This window comes from Zonotrichia leucophrys, chromosome 4 (genome assembly GCF_028769735.1).
Source record: "Zonotrichia leucophrys gambelii isolate GWCS_2022_RI chromosome 4, RI_Zleu_2.0, whole genome shotgun sequence".
NCBI classification, from domain to species: Eukaryota; Metazoa; Chordata; class Aves; order Passeriformes; family Passerellidae; genus Zonotrichia; species Zonotrichia leucophrys.
The window spans coordinates 8,556,224-8,583,973 of record NC_088173.1 but is presented as its reverse complement, the minus strand read 5'-3'; the positions used below and the strand labels follow the sequence as shown (position 1 = coordinate 8,583,973).

General features: G+C 37.2%; 1 protein-coding gene across 2 annotated transcripts; it reads left to right on the top strand.

The window, feature by feature from the left end:
- The first annotated feature begins 604 nt into the window (after positions 1-604).
- Positions 605-25,813, top strand: CHIC2 (cysteine rich hydrophobic domain 2). 2 transcript variants are annotated; one of them, XM_064710390.1, is made up of 7 exons: positions 605-902; positions 7,612-7,666; positions 7,809-7,964; positions 21,115-21,171; positions 21,338-21,397; positions 22,654-22,704; positions 24,329-25,813. In XM_064710390.1, the coding sequence occupies exons 1-7, from the start codon at positions 784-786 to the stop codon at positions 24,377-24,379; spliced, it is 549 nt and encodes a 182-aa protein (XP_064566460.1). In that variant the 5' UTR covers positions 605-783; the 3' UTR covers positions 24,380-25,813. The 2 variants fall into 2 exon arrangements, with proteins under 2 accessions (XP_064566460.1, XP_064566461.1); XM_064710391.1 differs by lacking the exon at positions 22,654-22,704.
- Positions 25,814-27,750: the final 1,937 nt, after the last annotated feature.

Below are 27,750 nucleotides of genomic sequence, written 5' to 3'. Positions count from 1 at the left end.
GTCCAGTGGAGGGCAACAAAGATGAGTGAGGGATTGGACAGCGATTTCTCTCTCTTGTGAGGAAAGGTTGAGGGAGCTGGGCCTGTTCAGCATTGAGATGTCTGAGAGAGGACCTAATCAGGATGTATCAGAATATTCAGGGAGCATGTCAGAGGATGGAGTCAGGTTCTTCTCAGGTGTGCCAAGCAATAGGAAAAGGGACAACGGCAGGAACTGATGTATAGGAAGCTCCACCGCAGTGTGGAAGGAGGAAGAACTTCTTTACCGTGCAGGTGACCACACTCCAGAACACATTGTCCAGAGGGGCTGTGGAGTCTCCATCACCGGAGATACTCAGGAACCGTCTGGACACAATCCTATGCCCTGCGCTCTAGCAAGACCCTGCTCGAGCAGGGGGTTGGACCCGATGACCGCTATGGGGTCGCTCGCAGCCGTTCCGTGCCCCTGAGAGCGCCGCGCTCCCGTAACCCCCCTCACACCCCGGCCGCCGCCAGCCCGCCCCCGGCCCGCCCCGGCCGGCGCGGCCCCGAGCAGGGGGGCGGGGCCGGGGCCGGATGTTGTTGTTGTTGTTCCTGCCCCGCCCCTCGCCCCCTCCCCCCGCGGAGGGTGACGGGCGCTTCCCCGCCCGGAGCCGCCGCTGCTTCAGCCGCTGCCGCGGCCCCGCTGCCGCCCGGCCCGGCCCGGCCCCGGGGCGCCCCCGCCGGACCCTCCTGTGTGTCTCCCTGGCCGGCCCCCGTCGCGTCGCCCCGGCTCCTGTGGCTCATCGGACGCCCCGGCCCGGCCATGGCGGACTTCGATGAGATCTACGAAGAGGAGGAGGACGAGGAACGGGCGCTGGAGGAGCAGCTCCTGAAGTACTCCCCCGACCCGGTGGTGGTGCGCGGCTCTGGCCATGTCACCGTGTAAGGGCCGCGCCGGGGCCTGCGCGGCCGGGGCGGGCGGCGGAGGAGGCCCGGGCGGCGGGACGGGGGCGGCTGGAGCGCCGAGCTCGGGGGTACAACTTGGGGCAAGTCGGGGGGTGGGCGTGGGCAGCACCGGCGGGGCTGCTGCCCTTCCCCTGCGTCCGTGGGGCTGCGAGAGGGCTCTTGGCCCCACCGGGCAGCCGGGAGCCGCCTGGAAACTCGCAGGCGGGTGCAAACCTCTAACTAGGGCTGAGGAAACAAGACTGGCTTGGGCTGTGACTGGCAGAGGAATGTGAAGTATTTGTCCAAAATGATGAGCTGTCAGGAAGTAAGGTGCCTCAGTTCCTCTGTGTAACAGGTATCTGCCAGCACATGACCGGCTGGACTATTGAACAAGGTTGTTTATGTTCCTGTTACCCACTCCCATTTAACTTGGGGCTAGTATATCTCTGAGGACTTTAACAAAGAAAAGACATCAGTTATTCCGATAGCTATGTGTAAAATGATGTTGTGATTGCTGTGTGTTGTTTCGCTGTGTTTGACATGGAAGCAACTTTGTTTTGTGTGTGTTTGGTATCTGCATCTAGCAGCAAGTGACCATGAGCTTGTGTAGTACTTGTCAATAATGTAAGAGATGAGGGTATCATTCCTTCCATCAGTTCTGTCAGGCTCGCTCCGTTGAAGTGTAGTAGTTGTCAGTTACAATGTATAATGTCAGAAGCTGAAATACAAACCTGGAGACAAGGCACAGTAGTACAAACTTTTGTACAAACTTGGTTTCTTTTGTATTCAATGTTCAGCAGAACTAGGTTTGTAGCGAAGACATGAAAGCTGAACATACAGTGATCGGCTTCTCTGAGTCTCATAAACTATTGATTTTCAGATACTGACTTGACAATTTTTTTTGGCACTTGGGTGTATTGTTGCTTTATTATTAGGATGACACAAATGCTAATAGCTGGGCAGTGCAGTTAGCTGTCTAGTTAAAAATGGGAAGTTATGGATAGACTGAGAGAGATTTGGAAAGTTAGAAGGGCATAGATGGGGCTGGAGGCCAAGGAGGCCCTGTGAAAGAGTAGAAGCAAGTAGTCAGTGTGTTCAACTTATGGCTGTTTGTTGTGAACAGAAGCTGTACCAGTGATTCACTGAAAATAAGCCAGTAGCCTAGTCTGTTTCTGAAAAACAGAGCAAAACCACAATTAAATAGTTTTCGTATTAGCAAATGAAAAGTACAAATAACTGAAACAGAGGCAAACATTGGTTTCTTCTCCAGTACTTGAAGGTGAGTTGTGCAAGACAAGATGCAGACCAGTTAGTGGAAGCTTGTGAAGCATTGGCTGTGACTAGTAAGGGCCTTGTGGTTGAAGGATGGCTAACTTGATAATTGTTCATTAATAGTTACTAGCTCATTATTACTTTAAGATCTTCCTTGAAGTACTTGTTCTTTAGGTTTTGAATGAGCAATGAAATACCAGTGTGTGCCTCCAAAATTAGGCATTTGATCTTCATCTACTTTCTTCACTGTGCCAAGTGTTAACAGTAAACTACATAGCATCAGCCACTTTTACCTTTGTACAGCCTATAATTTTTTTGGTCATTGATCCAGAAGCTTATTATTAAAAGTTAGATCCCTTTTAGAACATTCAATTGGTGAGTATAAGGAATAGGTCTAGTCCTGTGTACATGATGAATTAGTCTTGCCAGCATAAAAGCATGTGTGCATTTTGAAGGTCTGGCAGAAATGATCAGCAGTTAAGCAAATACTGGGTTGATCTTTCCCTGGCTCTGCAGTTTGAAGAGTGCTGACTGCTTCTGCTATGTGTATTTAAACAGAAGCTCTCTTTTCTTAGTCTGTTGTCATATCCATTCTGATCTTACATAAAGTTGAGTTTGAAATATATCAATTCCATGAGTACATATTAACATCAGAAAGACATTTACCATTACTTGATTTCATCCAACAGAGAGTGGAAGTGTGTGAGTCTTTTCTAAACTGAGTAATTAAAATCAGTTAAAGAAAAGCAGTTAAATATTATCCAAATAAAGCATATGAAGTCTTTGCCGTTTGAGGATGTGGAGCTTTTGGTTAGCACTAAGTTTTCTCCTTAAACTCACTGTTTGAAGCAGGTGGCCGGCAATGCTAATATATTTTTTTAACATTGTTTTTAAAATATTCAGTTAAACTGTTTTCACACCAGCAGAGTTTTGATAGCTCGGTAGACAGGAGTAACATCACCCGGCTGCTGAAAATTTAGGTTCTCTCTTGTAATGGCAAAAATTTGAAAGCACTGTGAAAATAGAGATCCTTACTTAAAACTGAACTGAAAGTCCAAGGTGTTTCATATTTGTATCTGAAATCTGTGTTATGGTAGGAGTGGAGGTACATGATGTGTTTGACATCCTGAAGAGAATATTTATGGTAGGTGCTTGGTAGTGTTTTCCAGTCTGTTTCCCAGTGACTGTTTTCCTGTTCCTCGACCAGTTGAGACATGTGTCATATATATAGCAGACTGTATTAACTAGTAATACTGGATTTGTTCTTGCAGTGCTGAAATGGTGGTGAGCCATTGGGATGTGCTGATGAATGCCTTTCTGTGCTGTTGTTACAGCACCTTAAATCTTGATGCAAGATAACTTTTGTGGGGGGGGAAAAGAACTTATAAAAATGTATTTATCCAAGTAAGTTCTTTATTATTAAACTGAAGTCTGCTAATGTATTTTTCAACCTGACTTTGTATCAAGGACACGTGAGTGAAAACAGGGCTATGTGAGACTGAAAACAGGACTATGTGAGAATCATGAAGCATGTTAAGATTTGTGAAATGTATATTTATTTGTTAAGGGTTGGGAACATGTGGACCTAAAGAGTAGAGTTAAGGCAGTGAAAAAATGGTTTAGTGTCCCCATAAGAGAGGACAAGGAGGAAGAGGATAGCATGTGTCAAGTTTTTTTGTTAGGGTGATCTGAGCTGCATGCTGGAAAAGGTTCCAAATTGCCTGTGTCCTATACTGTAAACCTCTGTACTTTAAAGTTTCCACCTCTCACCATTTCTTTCTCCACTGTATACAAGGGCAGGAATTTATCTGTACCTTTGAAGTGGAGTCAGGTTCCAGAAATGCTTGTTCAGGTCCAGGAAGGGTAAAGAAAGTGAGGTGAGCATGGATCTGTTGAAGACATGATGTAAAGTGGGAAGGCACAGAGCAAGCAGAGAAGGGTGTGTGCCACTGGAGATGCAGTATTGTACTAAAGAAAGCTAATAGGACAGCTGTCTGAGGAAATGCATCTCCAAAACATTGATTTCCAATATTTTATTGTAAGGCTTACTTTTGCTAGTTTTTTTGGTCAGAGCAGTTATATATTTACATTGAACATGTAGGAGTGTTCTGTGGAGTTTCTAATCCTTTAATTTCCAAATTTCAGCTTGCAGTCAGGAGTGAAAATTCTGAGATCACATGATTACTTACAATGTATGGTATGCTTTTTTACTACCTGCATATGGTGACAAGACTCTGATGTGTCAAGCTCAAAATTATGCTGGTAACTGTTTGAGTTAGTTTCAGCTGTGCTACCCTGCCATGTATTAAACATTACCACAAGCCTTGAGTACAGGCTCTAAGTCTCTTTGCTTGTGACTTCAGCCAAGTGTAACTGCATTGGTTTGACATTTCTGTGCCTCACTCTGCCTCAGTGTTTGTGATTTCAGGTAGCTGTAGAGCTTTTCCAGTGGGAGCTGCTTTTGTCAGGCATGACTTTTGTGAGCTTTATGAATATTTGTGTTTGGTGGAGCTGTCAACATTTGAATACTTCACATATACTACACAAATTCAATAAGCTAATTATATAGTAAATATACTGGCATTACCTTTTAGTTTTGAGACTTGGGATGGCACCTCTGTGTCTTGAGCTTGAAGTCATTCTCCAGGCTTGGGTGCTTCTAAAATGTATGTGAATCCAAGGGTTTTTTCAGACTTTAGGTTCCACTTCAACTTACTAGCAATTTTAAGTAGGGCATTACACTTAATTGATAGGGCATGACTCTGACATTTATATAACTTTTGCCTCAGTGCTTACTTTCACTCAGCAGTTTGCAGAAAGGTGGATGGTCCTCCTGTCATGGAGTATTCAGCAAGATTTTCAATGATAGCAATGTTTCCAGTGAGTTAAGTTGCGTTTGTTCTGTGTTGAAGTAGTAAACTTGCCATATGTGTTTCTCTGTAACAATTCTCATTTGTTCTTTCACGAGTTTTGAGAGACTTACAGGCTTGCAGAGCTACTGTTCTAGTTAGAATTACTGAAATATGGTAGATTACTTCTGTGTAAATAAGGTTTCCTGTGAGATCTTATTGCAGCCTTTCAGTATGCAAAAGAGGCTTATAAGAAGGGTGGAGAAAGACTTTTTGCCTGGGCCTGTGGTGACAGGACTATGGGGGATAGTTTTAAACAGAAAGAGCATAGGTTTAGTTGGATATAAGGATGAAGGTGATGAGACACTGGAACAGGTTGCCCAGAGAAGGTGTGGATGCACCACCATTGGAAGTATTCAATGGAACACTTGGTTCATTGGAAGTGTTGGTTGGATGCATCTTTGAGCAGCCTGATCCAGTGACAGGGAGATTAGGCTAGATGATTTTTTTATTCCTTCCAACACAAATAATTTTATATTTGTATGATTCTACTGCATGTAATCACTGATAGGAAAATTACCTGCTTACTTTGCCTTAAGACCTTATGAAAAAGTCACCTAAATCCTCCAGCTACATAGCCCAGTGTGCTGCTGCAAACTTTGGCAGCAGGTATTGCTGTGTATGGATTGCATGTGAGCCTGGCTGTTCTGATCTCCAGTCTGGTACTCTCTGCATCGGCAGCTATGAGAGTGATGTATGCTTCAGCATTGTCTTTGCTTTAGTGTGTCTGTCAGGGAACCTGTGTAATCTTGCTTCAAATCTTTTGGCACCGTTTGCATCAGTAATGTCAAGTGGAAACAACCCCAGAACTTAGCTACTTGCACTTTATTTTTAGCTGCACTTTCTTGTAACTGTTTTAAACCAATTTCTGGCTAATTTCAGTGAACGCGCTCTGTTGTGGGATTTGTGGATGGACACTCCCCTTACCATTGCCTTCCTGAAACTTTGCACTTTAATCATGTGTGCCTCTCAGCCTTCTCTTTTCCAGCTTAATGTTAGCCTTAGTCTGTTGAGGCAGCTGCTTTATTCCCTTTATTATACTAGCCCTCCTTCTCTCTGTCTTTTTCTAACTCCAAATCCTTCATGAAATGTGGATACCAGAGCTGCACCCAGTACTGAGTACGTGGGTTTCATGGAGAGTTAAAATTGTTAATCTCTTTCCCAGTGGTGCCCAGTATTTTATTGCTATTTCTGGTGACTGGTGCTTGCATTGAGGTGATGTTTAAGAGAATCATGAGTGGTGATAAAAGATCTGTCCTGTGAGCTGTACCTGTCAAACTTTAGTGGAGTGTCACATAAGCATAGTTTAGGAATCTCAAAATTCGCCACCTTTTATATATCTACAGAGAAACTCATCTGCCACTTTTTGTCCACTGGCTTTTATGAGGTTTCCACAATAGCTTACCACATAACTGCCTATTTGATTACTTGGACAAAGTTCTCCATTGGCATGCAGATCATTCAGTTCAGTAAGAAAAAGAAAAACAACTCTAAAACTCTCGGAAGTACCTAGCTGCTTGATAGCATATTGTGAAAGCAAATTATGTGTTTAAAGTCTTTAGCTGTCAAGGCTCAGGTAAGCTTTTCTGCATACAATGCAGCAATGTGTGATAGGTGTTGCTGCCAGTATTTCAAGTATAGAGTAGTTTAGTTTCTGATTTTTGTTTGTAGTATCTGATAGACTGCTCTGTTTATATTCAGAATTTTTTTAATTACAACCTAAATTTTACACTGACTGCTGTATACCAAATTAGTAGCCAGTCACATTAAAGATTTTATAGTCTGTATAGTCTCTACTTGAAGTTATTGTCCAGCCCAGATGCCAGAAAATAATAAGGTTTTCTTTGAGGTTCATCTGTTTGTGAACCCAACCAAACAACTGTTGGTTGGGTTGTTGGGTTATTAAAAACGTTTTTAATAGATAAACTGACACTCTTCTGACCTTTAAGTCTTGTAAAACCCAGTAGATTTAGTAACTCCAGCTCACTTCAAACTGCTTTACAACTTCACATTTATAATTAGTTATTGTTTAAGCCTTGTTTTGTTACTTAGCATTTTGTGTTTTGAAACTTATTATGTATTTCTTTTCTGAAAATCAAGCTGGTGTTTATTCTATTTTTATGCTTAGAACAGTTATTTAGCACTGGATGAGCTTTTCTTCAAGATGCTGGTGCAGGAGAGAGGTAGTTCCAACTGTGGCCTTAAATTGCTTCCCTTTCCCCTTAAGTACTTCACTTAGCTCACTTGCCACTCTTGCTTATAGGTTTTGCTGACTTTGGGGAAGAGTCAGTAATATCAAGAGAACTGTAAGAAGATACTATGGGAAAGATGGCTTTTTATCTGTGTACAATGGTATATTTTTGTTTAGTATAATTTTAAGAATTACTGTTAATACCAACTAGTGTTTTCCTGAAATTAATGCTGTTACTGATACAGACCCTGAGAGTATTATGAGGTGCTTGTAATTTGTGGCATGGATTAGGGTTATTTATAATTTTGCTACAATCTAAATTTTGTTTTTGCAGGTTTGGACTAAGTAACAAATTTGAAGCAGAATTTCCTTCATCTTTAACTGGAAAGGTGAGTATCTTTGAATAGAAGTTTGGAATTGGAGTTCGAGTTTTATTACACAAGCAAGTGTCCCAAGTATAGAGTACTGTAAAAGTAATAAAGTACAATGCTGCAGTACTAGTTTGTTTCTTCTTTTTCATTTCCCTCATAGGTTGCACCTGAAGAATTCAAAGCCAGCATCAGTAGAGTTAACAGTTGTCTTAAGAAGAATCTTCCAGTTAATGTGCGATGGCTTCTATGTGGATGCCTTTGCTGCTGCTGCACTTTAGGTTGTAGTATGTGGCCAGTTATCTGCCTCAGTAAAAGAGTAAGTTGAATTATTAATATAATTTTGATAGTTAGAATTGTACTGGTTTTGTTTTCATTTTGGTTTTTTAGGTTTTTTTCCTCCTTCACCATTGAAAACTGTTACTAGAACTTACTTAAATCACTTTTATTTTGTACATTTTGGTATCAGTTGTCAGCTGTACTGGTTAAAGTTACAGGAGATACCAGTCAGGACTTTGAGCTTGTACTCAATGAGAGGTTGTATAGCTGAATGCCTCCTAGAGCCATTTATAAAGCTGCTATTGTTATTGAACCAACTTTCAATATACTCTTTAATAGCTGAATCTTCTCTGTGATACCTTGAGATGATCAGAATTTGCCAGTGAATGAGTGGCAGTTTGTTTTTGAGGAGCTTCTGATTACACTGTGACCCTAAAGAAGCACATGGTTTTTGTTAAAAGAGCAGTTTTTAAAAAGAATAGTTGATTTTTCTTTTTAAATTTTCTTCCAAGTTTAGATGAGTAAGATGCCTTTTTTTCTTTTTACATGAAGAACTTGAAAATAGCCTTTTGTCTATGTACTCTTGGCACTTAGAGCATTGTTCACCACAGAAGCTCATTACACATGCCTGGTTTTCACTTCCTTTTCTCAGTGCAGTTAATTAGACTATCCTGCCACCTTTTCTGTGTGTGTAAAAATTGTCTTTGGCTAGTTCTATTTCACTTCTGTGCAAGAAGTCTCTGTGCCTCCCCATCTCCTCACTATTTAGTACTGTTCATCTTTCCATTTCATGTCATGCCTTGTGTATGTTCTCTCTTGTGTTCTCCCTCTTAATGCTACAGCTTGGGTACAATTCAGTATATGAACATTGTCATTATTTTCTTTATCAAAATCATCATTTTTTAGACTTAATAAGTAAAGGCATTCTAAAAAAAGATTTATGGGATGAACATTGATTATAGCAAAACCGGTATGCATTTTTGTATCATCTGACTATCTGTGTTAAGATCTTAATGCTTAGTCCCTTTAAGAGATTACTTAAGGCTAATTTTAATTGTATACAAAATAAAGTAGAAAAGCCTCCTGGTAATGTTGGAGTCTGTGGAGAAATGAACCAAAACAAAAATATCGGTGTCAGTGTGAATTGTATCAAACTCTAAGTTTTTTATCTTCAAGCTGTTGCAAACTGGTAATAATCCTCTAGCATGATCATACATTCTTAGCCCAAAAATCTGCTAGAAGAAATTAGAATCTGGTGATTGCTTCTACAGATAAACAGGTGACTTCACTAGCTTGTAGAGAAGTCCTTTACCATTCAAGGCCTAGCACTGTAGGTAGCAAACACAAGAGAAGCATCCATTGCTACTGTCCATGTTTAACTTCTAAATGTGAATCCTTCTGCTGTTATGAAGTTTGACCCAGTTTTCTCACATACTGTGTTGTAGCAGGAAATGATAACAGGATGTAACTTGGTAGGGGCTGATGTCACAAGCTCTCATCTTCTAGACTGGGTCCTATAATCAACTTTTTATACAGTGTCAAACAGTGTCAGAAAAAATACAAGGGCTTCTAGCATCTGGAGTCAGAAAATAGTTTGAAGCTGAGGAGAGAGGTTCTGTGTGGGAACCTGGTCAAGCAACAGTTAAGAGAAGATGTGTGGGGTAAGGTAAAAAGGTAAGCTCCTTCCAAAAGGATAAATCTGGAAAAAAAAGCCCCAACCACAGATACTTTGTTCAGAGGATGCTGGAAAGAGGATAATGGTGTTATTGTTGCTGTAATATAGAATGCATAATGAGAGAAGAGTCCTGGAAATAATATGAACAGCAGGAGCATGGACACAGATTTGTGACTGAACTTGTCTAAGTCATCCTAGAGTGTGGCCCAGACTATCAGTAAATGTTGCATTTTTCCTGTTCAAGTTGGCACCAGAAGACATTTATGGACCTTTGCATCTTTTTCTGCACTTGGATGTCCAGCATTAGTGCAACTAGGGCTCAGCTGCCTAAACAAAGTATCTTGTGCCACTGTGGATGGCACAATGGCACTAGATGCTGATAACAGTTTGATTATTCTTCCAGAGTAAAAGTAATTTAAATCAATGGATCAACATCCCTTGTCCATGTCAGCAGCTTGCCAAATGAATTTGTCTTTACAGGGTTGTTTCTCAGATAGAAAACTCAGAACTTGGTGCCTGTTGGACATCTGAAGAGTGTATATACAGAATTAATTAACTTGTGTTCTAAAAGGGAAAGGAGAGAGTCTGCTTTCCCAAGCTCCTAACTCTTCATCCTGGAAATGGCTGAGAAGGAACATTTTTCTGTGGTGGAGGAGTTAAGGGGGGAAACTGTGGAATATTTTTCAAGGACATGTTTGGAAATTCTAGTGTAGGAAACAAGCAGAAGAGTTTTTAATTATTCTATTCAGGGCTACTACTTTTACTTACAGAAAAATGGTGAAAAGTTACTGCCACTTGGGTTGCTTGTACAGATATGGGTGGATTTAACTTTGTCTTGGTAGATCTAGAGCAGGAAAATATGAAGTAATACAAATCCCTCTTACCTGGAATTACAGGGTTTGAACCCTGTAATAATAATCCAATCAGTATTGAATTGTATCCACAAGCTTCTGCATAAAGGAAAAATCTTAGGACTTTCCATCAGTTTATGTCAGAGTGCTGTGACAAGAGCAGGAAACTAACATTGCATACTTTCCTAAAAGTGTAGAAATAAGAGAAACTGCATTGTGAATTACCTGGAGCTGCTCAGCAAAAACAGCAGTTGTAAAAAATACCTGGTTCATCTAGGTTCCAGTCTGTTATTTGCTCAGTAGATTCCAGTAGAACTGTGACAAGAAGCAACTTCATATTCTCCCACTATCACCTTGGTTTGCTGCTAGTGCTGCAGTTTTGCTGATACATAAGTATTTGGTGTGAACTGCTTACATTTGAACTCTCAAACTGCTTGTGTCAGACTTTACCTGTGTCTTGGAAGAGGGTTGTGTTGATCAAATTACCTTCCCATGCTTTGACTTCCTTAGCTATCCCTTCCCTGGCTGGACTCAGCCACAAGTCACAACAGCCAGGATTCTTGAGGAAACAGGGGTCCGTGATGATGTATGCTTATTTCTTCCCTTTAATTTCTAGATACAATGAATTATTTCTCAGTTGTTCTCATACTGTAGAACAAGTATAACAAATGATCAATAAATAAAAGGCTGCTTCTTTTGCATTACTTGCACTTGTCTGAGAAATGTTACCCTTAGAGCTTTGCTAGCTCAGCCCTGTTCTAATGATTCCCAGAGAAAGGACAGTTACTTGGAGCTGACTTCTGTTATATCCTTTGCTGCAATGATCACAATAGACTCCCAAGACTTTACAATTAGAGAGTTTGATTTCTGAAGGCATGGTGGGAATGTTCCCAACCTGAAATTTGTGTAGGTTGTGTTTTAATTTCATAACAAAAATACAGAAGTCTTCATATTTGCCCTTTCTACTGAAACAGAAGATTAATAATTTGTTTTGTTGAATTACAGATATAGTGAGCTAACAAGTGGAAGGGTTTCTCAAGGATTTTATTAAATGAAACAACAGTTTTAATATAAATTTTTCTCAGAATGACCAATTAAGAAATGTCTGTATTAATGAATCTGAACCAATCTACCCTGGTCTTTAATTGCTGGTATAGTTTGTGGCTTTTTTTCTGAGAAAGGTTTTTTTTGTAATGGTTCATGTAGACAAAATGTCAATTGCAGCTTCAGAGTTAAGAATAATTTTCTTAGTGGTTCTCCTAATTCTGTATTTTTACTGTCTTTCTTTGACTTATTAAGTTTTAACATGAGAAAGTTATCACAAATGTAATTACAAATTGTGAAATTATTGCAAGTTTGTGTATAATGGGAATACATGCTTCATTTCATGTAGTGAAAAATAAGGTAATGGTTTCTCTCCTTAAATCAACAGGTGCTTCAAACTAGGAATTAATTAAGCAACAAATGTTTGTATGTTTAATTGTTAATTACGTAATTTTAATTTGTTTCCATGCAGTGAAAGCTTTCCCTTCACTGAATTTTTCTTTTCAGTGCTGGTTTTGGAGTCCTTGCATAGTGTTGTTTCCTTTCTCCATTTGCACTGAGATATTTGGTAGAAGCCTTCTACTCTTCAGCAGTAAAATAAGTGTTTTGTTTGATTCAGTATCTTATTGCTTCTCTCCTTTTATGTGGTCTTAATTTGATTTTAATGAATAAAAGCTGCAAGAAAGTTGCAGGAAGTACAGTCCCTCATTTGCAGATCTGGAACATAAATGATCTTAAGAAGTTTTACTCATAGAATTCACCATCTTTTCTGGGACAAATTCCAGGTTGTACAAATGAACATTTAGTCTTTAAGTTGTTGTTATTTGAATAAAAAGAATGGCATAGTGAATAATAATTCAAAAAGCGCTGCAGGCTGAGGTGCCCATTTGAAGCCACTTTTTCAAATGAATTGGCACTCATTTTCAGCATTAACCAAATGCTGTAGTTCCTGATGGGTAAATAGGATATATAATTTCATCAGAAACAGTAACAATGAAAACTATGATAGCATTGCAGTACTGCTAGATTTTTTAAAAGCTGGTATTGTACAAGTAAATTGCATGTTTCAAATGATTCATGGGCAATCTTTTAAAATGAATAGAATTAGATATTTAACAGTGTGATCTGTACTAATACTTTCAAGAGTGATTTGTTTGTTTGTGAATTCACACAAAGCTGATGAATGCTGCTTAAGCCTCATCATTAGTTGTCACTTTCATAGCAGTTCACATCTTCAAATTGCTGTATAAACATAGCTAATTATAACTTCCAAAGTATAAATTAAATATGTGGTGGAGGAGCTGGAATGAATTTTCTTAAATTTTATAGTCTTGTTTGTCAGTGGATGACACTAATGTTAAAATACATTAGATCAGTTTATTGAATTTATGAATACATTACATTTATTATCAAAACTGAAGAAAATGTATGTTTTTCTCCGATGCCCATCTGCAAGGGACGTTGCACTGGAGGTACTCTTAAATGGTACCTTAATGCTTTTCTGAGGAGTTCCACAAGGCAATTACATAAGACAAAAGATGCCTTGTTTTTGAAGTGTTTAGAGAGTTTATATTATAGTTCAGTTTGGAAGAATATTTAAAATTATAATGTATTTATTATGGTTATCCTAACCAGAGCGCGTAGAATTTCTGTGTTGGCTCTAGTCAACTTAGTAAAACTTTTTTTTAAAGTGGAACTTGTATATATCAAATATGCATTCTTGACCATTGTTTTCAAATGTGTTTGGAGGGTTTTTTTTTAAAGTGTTAACTATGAAAGGAAACTTAAAAAATCAGAAGATTCAGGCCTGGTGTGTTTTGCTTTAGATGCTATTAACTATAATTTTGGTCAGAAGAGTCACTAAGTCATCTATATGCTCAAGCAGCTCAGCTTGTAGAGCAAATAAATGTAAAATCATGATGTGTATACCTGTGTGGTTATTTTTTTTTCTGTATCTGAAATCAGATTTCATTTCCTTCACAGCAACATACAAAAGCTTACCAGGTTTTCATGTGCTTTCCTGGTGCACAGTGGGGTGTGGGAGCAGCTAGTTTTACCATGTGTTTTAATTTGCAGACTTGCCTGGTGGAGGACAGGACAATAAGATTGGCATGAAGCATACTTACAGATAAAAGGAGATCACAGAATACTGATTTGGGTCTTTATAGATCAAATACAAACCTTTTAGTAGTTCAAAAATATATATTCTGAAGTTACATTTGTGATTTTGTTTTTTCTTGATTTTAACTAAATCCTAAATATTGTGTATCTCTGGGATGTATCATAAATATTCTAAATGCTATTTAAAATTTAATTGTATTTTTAATTAGAATTATGTCTCTGAACATTTTAATATTAATCAAAACAATCTGGGTATAATTGACATTTCTGTGTTACAGCCTCTTTTATATTGTGATGGCTAAGGTATATAAAGGGATCGTGCAGTTACTTGGGTTTAGTGTTGCTTTTGATATTGCTCTTCCTGTCTAGGTCGATGTGTTCCTGAAACTACAAGCATGAGTTGGGTGAAATTTGCATAGAGCTATTTTGAAAGAGCATGCTAAAATGATCTAGTTAGTTGTAAGATTTGGAAATCAGTTTAGAAAGGAACATTTTTAGGGTTCTGTCTTTAGCAATTTAAATATAATCCCAAATAAGGAACATAAAACCAGAATGGAGTTCTGGCAAGTGTGAAGTAGTGACACACTTCTGTGCCTCTTCTCTTGATTTTTCTCAAGGTACCCTAGGTCTGGAAGGTATTCATGTTTGCACTTTATTAAAACAAATCACAGTAAAATGTTATTTCTGCTGAAGTGTAGCATTCTCAGTAACTCAAGCACTATGTATAAAGAAAGTTATTTAATGAAGAAAACAGTAGTTCAAGAACCATTACTGCTGATAAAACAGCTGGGAGGATGAGGGGGCAGTTCTACAAAGGAGAAGAGTGAAGGAGTTAATAAAACTTGTACCATACCAAACACATGTAAAGTGTGAAGTGACCAGGTACATATAATTTTGGAGCTCATAAAAATATTTTTTGCTGAATTTTGGAATAAATGACTGAATCTAGAACAATAGATTCAGTCTATTGATGATGGGAAATACTAAGTTGCCAGATTTTTTTTTTTTTTCTAAATTAGTAAAGTAGCTACAGGATCAACCAGTATTTATCTGATTCAGCCCTCAGATGTACAAGGGACTGTAGGAGCTGTCCCTTTAAAAGGGATTGTTCTCTTCAGCATGCAGATTAATGAAGTGATGGATTTTAGTGTCTTCTATGGAGTTTTGTGCTGCCTTTCAGTCTTTCTGGCCATGAGGCTTCCCTCCCATTCTTGGCCACTGTCCTTAGACACTACTAACAGCAGGAATCAAAGTATTCCTATGTGCTAATAAACTAAACCTGGGAATGTTTCTAGGAGTTGGTGCTTTATAATTTGTACTTTTAGGAGGGTCCCTGGCAGGCTCTGGGTCTGTATTGTGTAACGATTCATAGGCATTATCAGAATGCTTCAGGCACTATGAGTGGTTTGGAGGTTATGAAAGCTTACTGATAGAGATGTAAGCTGTTCCCTGCCAGCTGGCTTGAAATGAATGGGAGTGTTTCTGGGCACAGTTTCATTTCTTAATAGAGATGTAACCAGAGATTCTTTAGCTTCTCAACCTACATTGGCCTTGAACTATTTTCTGTGGCATACTCCTGGATATTTTGGAAATAAATGACAGGGACCTAAATGAACATCTCTCTAACCTTAAAAGACGAGATGGAGGTGGAATTTTCATTCATGTTCAATGTAAAGTTTCCCACAGAGAATGATACCTGATGAGTTCCTTGGTGGAGATTTGATCCTATTTTCATCCCTGTTATGGTCAATTCCAATTTACATGTTCATTTTCTGTGGCCTTTTGGGTGGAAATGTCCTTCAGCAGGAGGTGGATGCTTTAGATTGTCATGTCTAGATTTGAATAATTTCCTTGGAGGGATCAGAGCTTCATGGGTTTTTTCATTATGATGACAGAATCAGAGCTATAGTTTAATCCTAGAATGAATGAGTTACAAATATTATTTAAAAGCTCAAGTAACAGGATGAAGTGTAGTCATGATGCTTCATGGATCAGTTGAACACCAGTCTGCCTGAGAAATATGTTTTTCACCACATTTCAAGGCCTTCTTAAGGGAAGTGTGTTCTTTTTGCCAAGGTCAAGACTATTTCTGCTACAAGGCTTCTCCATATTATGAAATTTTCACAAGTGGTTGCCTCTAGTCAGTGTTACATCCTTATAGAAAGCAGCTAGCAATGCTTAGTTGGTGACTTAGCTCTTGTAGGACAGCTAAAATATCCAATGGCTAAAATATCAGCGTATTGAATCTTTTGGATTTTGTGTGTTTCAGAGGAAACTTACAGAGGACTTTAATTAACTTCTAGAAGCTTTCTAGAAAAAGTTAGTTTCTCTCTGCTGAGTGTTTGTACTGCAGACCAAAATGCCTTTGGAAAATACTTGTTCAGTATCTGTCAGTTATTACATTGGCGATGATTCAATACCTTCTCCATTTTACTCCTGGGTAATATACATGAGCTGTATGTTTCTGCACACCTTCTCTATCCTGCACATGTTTAATGGCTTTACTACTTTCTTTAAACACTCCAGGAATTTGACAATCAAGGCAACCAGGGTAACTGAGGAATCATCTTGAGTTTAGATATTAAAAAATGTTACCTGCAGTAGTGTCAAATAACACTGAGCTTCTCTTTGTGTCAGCAAATAGTTTGGTGGAAGAGACCTTTCCAGAAAGTAATTGGTGTGATTTGGTTCACTAAACTTTAAGTTAATCTCTTTGTGATGTACCGAGCCACAGTTGAGACCTGTACAAATGAGTCAGTTTATGGGTCGTGTGAGACCATATCCTCAGGGCTGTCTTCCAGAATGTGAAGTTTCATGAAGTCAACTCGGTGTCATCAGTTCTGCTCCAGAATTCTGTTGATTGTATTTCTCTCTGTGTGTTATGGAATTTTGATCTGTGCTTTTGGCTGACTCACCTTCTGCACAGAGTAATCGATCTAGTAAGGCAAATGCAGCAATAGCAATCTTGTTGGACAAGGCAGTTTTTCAAGATCCTGTAAAAAGCACCAGACTGCTGCATTTATTTCCAGATATTCTTCATTCTGTTTAGTATAGATTCCACTTGCTTTCTTGCATGGATGCTGAAGTGGCTTCTGGGATGAGCAGTCTTACAATGGTCTAAAATAAGAAATATCCTAGCTGCTAGTAGGAGAAAGTACTCAAAATCTCCACGTTCACCTATGTAGTAGAACAGACACCTTATCAAACTACTGTGCACTAAAGCAGATAGTCCAGATGCCAGGATCTGAAATCAAGTCAGGTTTCACCTTTGTGATTTTCTCCCTTCACAAATGGAGAATTCCTTAGCAACACGGCAGTCTTACCAATTTGCAGTTTACATTGGTTTACTTGAGGTAAAGTGTTCAAGATGAGGACATTCTCAGCACGGATGTGCATCATTCAGTTAAGTGTGTTTTGTGTACAGCTTTGGCATTTTTGTGGTACCAGTATGAGCCTCAAAATTGGCTTAGAGTATGTTCTGGCATATTGAAAGTGAGCATATGTGACTCAGTTGTCATCTAACTTTCTATTTCACCATTTGTGGTGATAGCTAAATTACTTGGGTATAAATTTTGTAGCCAGAATGAATAGAAATTCCTGCTTCTGTAATTTCTCTCTTTGACTGAGTGGAATATAGTTATACTATAGCTCCGACCTCTGTCAGGATCCGTTGACTTTTTTCTGTGGTGGATAATACAAATTCTGGCCATGTGAGAAGCTAACAAAAGTCTGCCCAGTGTTGTCTCTTTCTATTTTGAGATTTAAGCATAAAGTATATTTGTTCAGGGCGATATTCAAAACCAATAATACTTGATTGTGGTAAAGTTTTGTATGAAGGAGTTTGAAAATCTCATGCTATTTATTGGGCTAATAGTGCACAAGGTATACATATGTATGTTTTCAGATGAGAAGTCAAAGATCAAATGCACATGGGGAGAGTCTTTGGTTTTTCCCCAACAACTACAAATATGATTGTTAGTGGAGGATCGAGTTGTTGCTATCCATGTTGTTTCCCCACATAATAAAGACAAAGGGAGGTTCTCCAATTAGCACCATTTTGGGAGTCGTGTAAGATCCTTTTGTTTAATATTGTACCAGTCATTCACTGATTTACAGCAGGACTTGAGGGGGCCTTGTCCCATTTGCTAGTGTGGTTTAGTGCAGTGTACGTGTTCCTGGCTGTGCACTGCCAGAGGGGTCCTGCTGCTGCACAGCCTTCCTGTCCAGATCAGAATTCCATCTGGAGCTGACTGGATAGACCCTGCAAAGGTGTAACAGAAGTGTCTTGCAGTTGGTAATATATTCAGTGCTATCCTTGTTTCTGCATGGAAAGTTCATATTTAGGCTTAGATTTTTTTTCCTTCTATGTTTGAGAGAAAAAACTTTATTTTACTGAATCAGGAGCGATAAACATTAGTGAAAGTGTACTCTGTGCTAGAGTTTTTTGGGAGTCTGATTCTTCAAAAAACACTGTTATACATTAATATCTTTAAAGAATCTGTTATTTTACAAAAATATTTCATTAAACATTGCATCTAGACAGTTGAAGAGGTCTGTTTCACAAAATTCTATGGATAGCATTGAAGACTTTTTTTCATAAAATATATTACAAAGCATATTTTCTTATCCTTGGTATGCTGAAAAGTATACTTGAATTGCAGGTTTTTTTCTTTGCTCAAATATTGGACTGGGTTTTTAAGAAAAAAAATGAAAAGCTGGATAGTATTAAATCTTCCTAATAAGCAAGTCTCTCTTCCACTTAATTTGTGCTTTTGTTGTGGCTAACAAATAATTTGCTGTATGGGTTTTTCTGTACACCATTGATAGAATATACAAGCTTGTCATCCTAGTGTGCTGGAAATGCTACACTCAAATCAAGTGTTCCTTTCTGGTTTTGTATATCCTCACCTGCTCCTCACTGTAAATCATTGAGATGTCAAGAGCAGTGATTAATTAAGCTGCACGTGCAAGTGCTTTTTTTCACCTGTCAAGTAGGAAGAAAACTTACTATAGTGAATTGTGTGATGCTGTTTAATGAATTTCTTTTTTATTCCAAGCTCTGAGGTTTGCAGAAATATTTTACAGTCTAATTTTCATTAGCATTTCTGTATTAGTCATATGGTGTGTTTGGGAGCTATGACTATTCCAAGATTATACTATAGGAAGGGTAAGTAGTATTTAAGGCCCTGGGAAGATAAAGAATCATGGTCTCGAGTCTGCATGTATTTTTATCTCATGCTAGTCAAATGTCTTTAAGCTGTCCTTTTGTTTGAATAAACCAATTAATAGTACCTATCAATTTCTTATTTATATTTATGTATTGTAATATAGATGTAATTTTATTGGAATTTGAAAAGCTTGGATGTTTTTCACAGTCTTTAGGGCAAACAATGAAATTAAATTGTATAGTGATCTTAATCTATTATTAAAAGGTCCTGGAAAGGAAGATTACAAGGTAGATTCAGGTTTTGAATCAATTTTGCCATTGGTTTAGCAGCGGGTGGGCAGGCAGATGCCTGCTCAGAGTAGAACCTATTGCCATTTTTCACCATTGATAGAGTAGCCTTTCAGAGTCAATGAGCTCTGTCAATGTGAGCTTGTCAAGGCTACAACTTCATAGACCTGAGAGGCGGTTTGAGAGGTCAGCCCTTTTCAGGTTTGCTGTGATGCAAATGAACTTTAATGCTTAAACAACTATTGGAATTTTTATGTCTGCTCCTTGTTCTTTTTTCTTCACAAAGTCATTGACGAGACATTCAGTGCTTTTTAAATTGGAAGTTGCATTGTGCTAAAGACCTAGTACAGATTTACGGAGGGCTGAAAGCAGTTAGATCATGTTCTTTTCATGGTGCGATTAGAATCAAATCGATTTCCCTACAGCCTTCAGCATTCAGATGGCAATTTTAACAAAGCTTGGGGGCTAGACAAGGGACAAAACGACTGAACTGAATGTTAATTACACTCTGCAGCCTTATTTTCTTTTGATTTGGAGCTGACTGGCAACTAAATTAACAAAAGTGTGACCATAACTGCTGCCCTATTTTCATTTAAAAGGAGAGCAGACTCTAAAAGGCTATCTTTACAAAGAAACAAGTGAGGTCTACTGATTATTGTTAAAGGGCACTGTCTTTAAAAACATAATAATAAGAATAACCCCAAAAATACTCAATTTCCAATTGATGTGATAAATTAGTTGCTGGTATGTCCGCCGTTTGATAATTCCTTGGCTTGTGATTTTAAAATAAAACATAATAAAAAAATTGCTGTAATGAATGCTGATAGATAGCAATGATCTAATTTTTAATCATGTGACCACAGTACATGCTTAGCTGTGTTTCCCTACAACTGCTTCAGTATTAAACTAGAGGATGTTTGAAAACCAAGATGTTAATATTTGTGGGGAAATGAAAAATTTGTTGTCGAATTTTTATTTTACTCAGACATTTTTGTTTCTCGGACAGCATTGAGTTTGGTTTGTTAGGGTCCATTTACTGTATTTTGTAGCAATAACAGCAAGATGCTTTCTCATCCTTTCCCCTGACCCCGCTCCGCCTTGTGAGGAAGCTGCAGCTGCACTAAGTTGTATTTGATCCTTGTCATTGCTCCGTCCTTTTGCACCTGCAGCTCTGTTGGTCTCATCTTAACACCTGGCACCATGAATTATCCTCTTTTTATTCACTGTCTGTAGCAAATCCCATTTAGAGCTAAGCAATATATATTCTGGCAGTCAAATGACCATAAATGTCACTATGTATTTCTCAAATGTAAATATAACTGAATAATTATACTCAAAATGCTGTGAAACTTTGCAGCACAGAGCGTCCTTTAATTCTAGTATGCGTAATCTTAAAAAGCTGTGCAGAACAGCTTTCTGGATTCTCTGTCTGAAATGTGAAGTGTGGATGACACAGGCAGTAAACCTTTCCTTTAGAATCCTAAATATTGGGTTTGCTCTCTATACAGATCACAAACTTACTAATGCTTATTTGCGGAATATACTGTAACTTTCTGCATTTGGTTTTTCACTCTCTAAAATCTGGATGTAAATGTAACAAAAATTCCTCATTTATTTAGAGTACTGTGTATTTGCACTTGACATACAGCACTGCAAAATAGTTTGCAGCATTTGTGAGTTTATATGCTGACCTTAGAAGCAGTACATTTAGATCACTGATCATGGGGAAGCAGTGTTCCTGCTTTTTATACTTGGATCACTTTGAAATTTCTGTGAATTTAAAGTTAAAACTGCCATAAGAACCAGAGAACATGCATATCAACAGTTTTTGTTCCAAAGTGATTGAAGGTACTTACTCGGCTATCACAAAAAGTTGTTTCTGTTCTAGATATTATTTTATACCAGACAAGTTTTGATCGTACTACAGACCACCTTGTACTCAGTCACTGTCCTGTACCTCTCTCCTTTTCACACAAAAGCAGCTGCAAAACAAAGTTTTTCTAAAACCAGTCAAGAGTAAAATTCTTTCTCATTTGTCTTCCAGACACGAAGATCGATTGAGAAGTTATTAGAATGGGAAAACAATAGGTTATACCACAAGGTGAGTGCCGCAGGGAGCAGCTTCGTACTGTTGGAGTTTGAATTGCACAGTATGGAAACAGATGCTTTTGTTGAACGAAAAATATGAAAGGTGAACAAATGGGCTAGTCTGTGTGCTGCAATAAAATACAGCTCATTTTTCTTCTTTTTCTTTCCTCCTTGTCTAGCTGTGCTTGCATTGGAGACTAAGCAAAAGGAAATGTGAAACGAATAACATGATGGAATATGTAAGTTAAAGGGCTGTTTTGTGAGTTTCTCTATTAAATGATCATTTATTTTGCTTCTGATCTTATTCTTTTCATGATTATTAATCAGTAAAGGTGTCAGGAGCTTAATCGCCTGAGTGCAAGGATTTTCTACGGTTCACAGATGCATGGTTTCATGTGCAGGACTGATTTATAAAGTTATGAATGACTTGAAAACAACGCTTCACTGTGTTCTGAAAAATAATAAATTAATTGCCAAGATAAAATAGCTTGAACATGTGCTGATGGAGTGTGAAATTTTAGATGCTGCATAAAGAATAACCACAACTTTGGTTACGCAGCAAGTCAGATATGGCTATTTTATATAATGCTAATCAAGTCCAAAAGTATGGAAGAAGACCTTTCAACTAAGCTGTTGGAGCTTAAGAAGCCTTTAGCTCCTTTTTAAGATTTTAACCTTTAAACCTTTTTTGGATTTTAACTGCCCCTTACCTCAAGTATCTTGAAAGTATCTTTATCTCCAATTGGTGTCACTAAAATATTTTCAAGTCAGTCTCTGGAATTTTAATATGCTTTAGTTTTTGGCTGAGACTCCATAAACCCATCTTGGAAATATACAGTGAGAAGTTGTGTGGTTTAAAATGAACGATGTCCTGCATAGGATTTCAGTTTATTTAGCTTGCAACTTGTTCTTTTTGGTGCTGTTCTTATTTCCATTTTCAGTATATTTTGGATGTACATAGGATAGGATGAAATTAATCTGATAAAATGTAAACATCATTAGAATTTCCATAATTTCTTTTCATGCTTTAGTAGTTACTAAAGGCTGTAGGAAAGTTAGCTTTTTAAAAATAAAGATTAGCTTTGGAGAAATATCTACTGCATTAGGTCTAACTTATCTGTGATCTTCTATTACACAGTACTTTGTCTGTTCTATAAAATAAGAAATCTATAATGCCTATAAAAATTTTAAATGTGATTCAAAGTTCAAAATTATATTAAAATTATCTTTATCTTTTAGTCTTCTCCTTTTCTGTGTCCCTCCACTAGGTCTTATCTCTTGCTTGAAATACAAGGTCTTCAAAAAGCGTTTTTTACAGAATGGCTCTATTCAGTTCACTGAATAAGTACTTTTTTGTAAAATTTATTCTACTGAATCTTTTAGGTTGGATATATGGGTGTGACTGAAAATGGAATAAATCAAATTTCAGAAAATAGACCTAACCTTTGCCTAAATGAAGCGTTCGTATTTTGCTGAAAACTTTATTTTTCTACAGGAAACATTGTCAAACCCAATGTTCTGCAGATTCAATTGGAAAAAACATAATGTGAGTTTGTAAATACTATGGCCCAGCAACATTTACAGATGAATATTCATTCTATCAAATATAATTTCAAATTAGTTGACCTGCTTACTATAATAATATATGCATGGGCATATAGTTTCACAGCATAAAGGTCAAAGTTTTTATTTTAAGTTTGTGAAATGTCAGATATTATCTTTGGGTATATTAATGAGAAAATTTTTACAAAACCTCAGTGTGACATTTTCTTGCTTTCAGTGAACTGATTTGTTAGTGTCTTTAAAAACTGCCCTTAATATGATTGTGATTTAATTTTAAATAATAGATGCCTATCCTCAACTTTTCGCTAAACAGATGATTAAAATTAGACTTTTGTACCCAAAACTTGGTACTTCACCAAACTGAGGTTTGAAATGTACTGTAGTAGATGACAAATCAAATAAATAATTAATCAAATTAAGAAAGACAAGTTAGTCTTGTACCTTTGGCATAAACACAGTGCTTCAGCTTTACTTCTTGCTCCCTTTTTGAAAACTTGCCTGAAAATCAGAAGCCCTGGTATGTCTACAGAATCCAGTGGTTGACTCAGGTCAGTGATCAGTTTGCATTACTTCTGAAGATAAGTCACTTCTGAATATCTCAAAAAATAAACTTACCTACCTAATTTCAGGTTTTGTAATTCCAAAAGTACTTGCCTTAGAAATAAGATTGGAGACTTACTTTTATTTTCTGAGGCTTTGTATGCTTGCAGAGATAAAGTCTTTATTTTCTAAGCAGCTAAGTTGTATTCTCCTTTACAATCACAAACATTGAGAAACAATTTTTGACTTCTTAAAAAGGTGAGTTTCCCTTATAAGTAAATACAATCCTTATTTATGTACCAGATGCATTTATTTGTTTATAAATCAGATCATGCTGCTGTGTTATGACTGTCTCCAAAGAAAGAATGTGCACAAATCAAAATTTTCTTCAAACTTCCTATTTAAAGAGGATAAATACTTGGATTGTGTTCTGGAGTGAACCCTACAGTGTACTTAGCTGGGAAAAATGCAGTTTAGATTTGAATTGAGACCATAAGAATAATCACACAAAGCCATTAGTCAAGTTCTTGTTAACTACTTGAACATTTGTAGATATGGGAGCTTTGCAAAAGTTGATACAGTTTTTTATACAGGTATTGAACTATAAACATGATTTAGAGTCCTGTATTAAGTGGCAACAATTCTGAATTAAGTGAAATTGCAATTGAAAACTAACTTTTCATGCATTGTTCATTCAGGGGGTTTGTTAGTTTATTTTTTTAGTGAATGCATTTGTCTCTTTTGTAATTTTTCCCCAATAAATAAATTACTGTATAATAATTCTTTAACATAATTAGCTGACTTCAGTTTATGTGTTTCATATCAGTAGGCAAACTTTTCAAGTTGAATTTTATTCCATGAGTATTGGTTTTCAACCCCAAACCAATTATCATACATGACTTTTCTAATGGTCTCCTACCTGAGACAAATGCCATGATTTTTGTTTTTCATCACAACTTGATATACTAATTTAAAAAAAACCAAACCCAAAACCATGTGAATTGTAATTGTGATAGATAATAGGATTGCTGCCATCTTTAATACATTTTTGTTTTCTTTTTGTACAGGTCATCCTTATAGAATTTTTACCAAAGACACCGATTTTTCGACCGGATTAGCATTCAATTTATTTATAGAGACTTATTCAAGTATGTTGTCTTTCCAATGGTGCCTTGCTTGGTGCTCTCCTGGTAGTGACATAACTTTGGTTCTACAGAATCTTGTGGTGGTTTCATTTGGTTTTTGTTTGTTTTGGGTTTTCATGTTTGTTTGTTTTGGTTTATTTTTTGTTGGTTAGTTGTTTTCTGTGTTTTTTTTTTTTAAAATAAGAGTATGTTCTAAGTGTATTTGGTCAAACTCTGCAAAGTAATTTCATACAAATGTTAATTACTACTTAAGTTATTTTTACTTTTGCTACTTCTGTTTATTAATGTATCTTGATTTTCAAAGGAGTCTTTTATATGTGTGCGCGCGAGTGTGTACATATATATATTATATAAATACACAGCTGAAAATGATATACAAGTGAACAGGTATTTTTTTATCCCTATATGATACAACTGGTTGACTGTATCTTGTGTAAATTCCTTTAGTCATTCTGAAGCTGCTGAAGTTCCTTCTAAGATATTTGGAAGCTTCTGTCAGTGACTAGTCAATTGTAAATACTTTTATTTCTTTTTTGGGATATTGACTAGTCTCTTCCCGCAAAAGGAGACAAAGTTCTTTTTGAAACTGTGATTTTTGGAATCCAGATATTGTTAGTAGAAATCTATGCTTTTCATGAAGAAGTCCTGTCAACTGATTCTGAAAAAGTTTGGCTTAAAAAAATTTTAAAAAAATAAGGCAGCCAAGTGGAATAATTTTACTCAGACTAGACAAATCACTGAGAGCATTGCATGCATCTGGTTAGTAGAACTCAAGATCACAAAAGTATATTATTTTTGCATTTTATAATGTAGCTGTTTTAACTCAGTCAGTTGCCATGTGCCAGCTTTATTCATACTGTTTACCAGATCTTGTACACAGGGGTGAAGAAGGACTTGTTTTAGTAAAACTTAATTGCCCAAGAAAACCTTTCATGGCTGTTTTTTTGTTTATTTTAAAGCCACAGACGCAGGAAAAAAGTTACTGAATTCTTGAACAGTGTAGTTCCAGATGCAAATGCCATATATTAAAGTAATCAAAGTAGGGTGCACTGGGCAACCTATGTTTAAATGCGTTAGGCAGTTATTTATTGCACCCTTTCATTTGCTCATTTTGGTTTACAAGGTTTATTTTCTGCACAAGTGTAAGACTTTTTTTAACTGCTTATATGATGTATGCTTGGGTCAGGCCAGTTGTATTTCATTTCTTCTGATTATACTTTAGTTTTACATATCTTCACACATAGCTTTTGGGGTTTTTTACTTGCAACTCTCATAACTGTAAAATTTACTTAGGTGTCTGAAATTACTGTACACAAAATTGATGTAAGTTAAGAACATGTTCCTTGTACAGTTGTGTTAGCAAGCAATAATGTGAATATATTAAAAAAACAGATATACTCTGCTTAATATTTGTATGAATGAAAAGTTGATACCACTACAAGAATAGTCTTCTCTTTTTAATCTTTTAAATACAAGTTTTATTTCAAGGTAATGTATTACAGGTACCTTGATGCTGTGAACTATTTTTCTATGTCTTCAAAATATTTATTCTCTGTAAAATATTCCCTAGTAAGTATTATATTCCTAAATTGTCCATAGTGGGAGTGGTCTAGAAAGTTTTAAGTTTTCTTAAATCTAAGCCTTCTGTATCTGTTACCAAAATTCATGTTTTGCACAGCTTTCATCTGTTGATTCCTACTGTTCACTTTGAGAATAGCTCAGCTATGCTTTTCATATAAGCCTACAAGGGTGTTTCTTTGACTTGACAGAATATGATTTTTCATAAACAAATCCCAGTGTTGTGCTGGCCTCAGGCATCTGAGTGCCACCCATGCTTTCTCTACAAAGTAAAGGCTTATAATTTTCTAAAAATCAATTTCAACCTCTTCTTCAGTACAAATCTGGGTCTGCTGCCCTCCTCTCACCCAGAAGTATCAATTGTAACCTCAGAGTAGAGTCAGCCTGTGGGAGCACAGAAACCTAACATTGATGGCAGCAGGGATGGGGGAGGTTGGAGGTGCAGAGGAGAGGTTGGAATTGAGCGGAAGTGATAACTGGTGATAAATACTTATGACCAGAAATATAATTGATTTCTTTTGTGTCAGTTTTCAATAAAATGAATACTGGATCATATGAGGCCTAGATTTTATAAAAAATTTCATTTGACTATGACTTGTGTCATGGATGCAGTTTTCCACTGAAGTGGAAACCCATCCCTTCACTCTAGTGGAGGATATGGCTTCTGATATGTTCATAGCAGCTATTTGCCTTGGTTTACTTCTCAGACTTCCCATAGCACATCCACAGCTACCTTGCCAGCAGCACCCAAAGCCAGGGACAGTAAAGCTGCTTCAGGTGTGATGTGTGCTGAGACCAGAGCAGTGAACAATGGGGCTTACAGGTTTACAGAGTATCCCATTTGTAAAGCTTCCACATCAACAGTACTGATGCTTAAGATCTTGTCTACTTCTAGGTGCATCAGCAGTCATAGGCTTGGTTAGCAGGCAATTCTATATTATACCTGTGACTTTTTCTTTAAGAAATAATATAAAGATCCAAAGTAGAGCTCCGAGCAACTAAAAAGTTAAATCCCTTTGTAAGGAGGCCAGACTTACTCCCTCAAAAAGTATTTTGGATATTTTATTAATACAATGTCTCTGACTTAAAATATAATCAGGAAATTTAAGAAAATGCCTATATTGAGAGATGAATTTTATCTCAAGTGGTACTCTCCTGAAGAAGTAGTACACTCACCTGGTAAGAATGTTACAAAACATTTTCATACAATCCTTTTCAATTCATTAATTATAGTGATGGAAATTGAAGATGGCAGGAGCTTTAATCAACTGTTTAATGCCTGCGGCAGTTGTCAGGATTTTCTTTTGATGTTGCTTCTGAAATACTAAATCTATTTATTTTGATTGCTAGTGAGAAGATAATATATTACCTTTTTTTCACTTGGCAAAGAAAAAAATTGCAGTTTGAGCAGACCAGAAGCTGTAGTAGGACTTCCAGGACACAGCCTACTCTTTGCTAAAATAACTATTACATTATACTAACTTGTTTAGCTTCTTGCAACTCAGCAGTTCCTACAAATAAACTTACCTATTTCAAATTTCCTTGAACAGTTAAGTTAGGTATCAAGTTGATAATAATAATTTAGCAAATTATGCCTGTTTCATCTTTACCCTGCTGAACTAATGGTGAAGGCATCAATGAATCCCTGTTAGAGCTAATTATTAGTTTTAGATATAGTTGCCTTTAACTGGTGAATAAAGATTTCTTACTTACTGTCATATAATAGAAACAAATTCTTTTAAATTTTTTAGTCATAGGTGGAAATA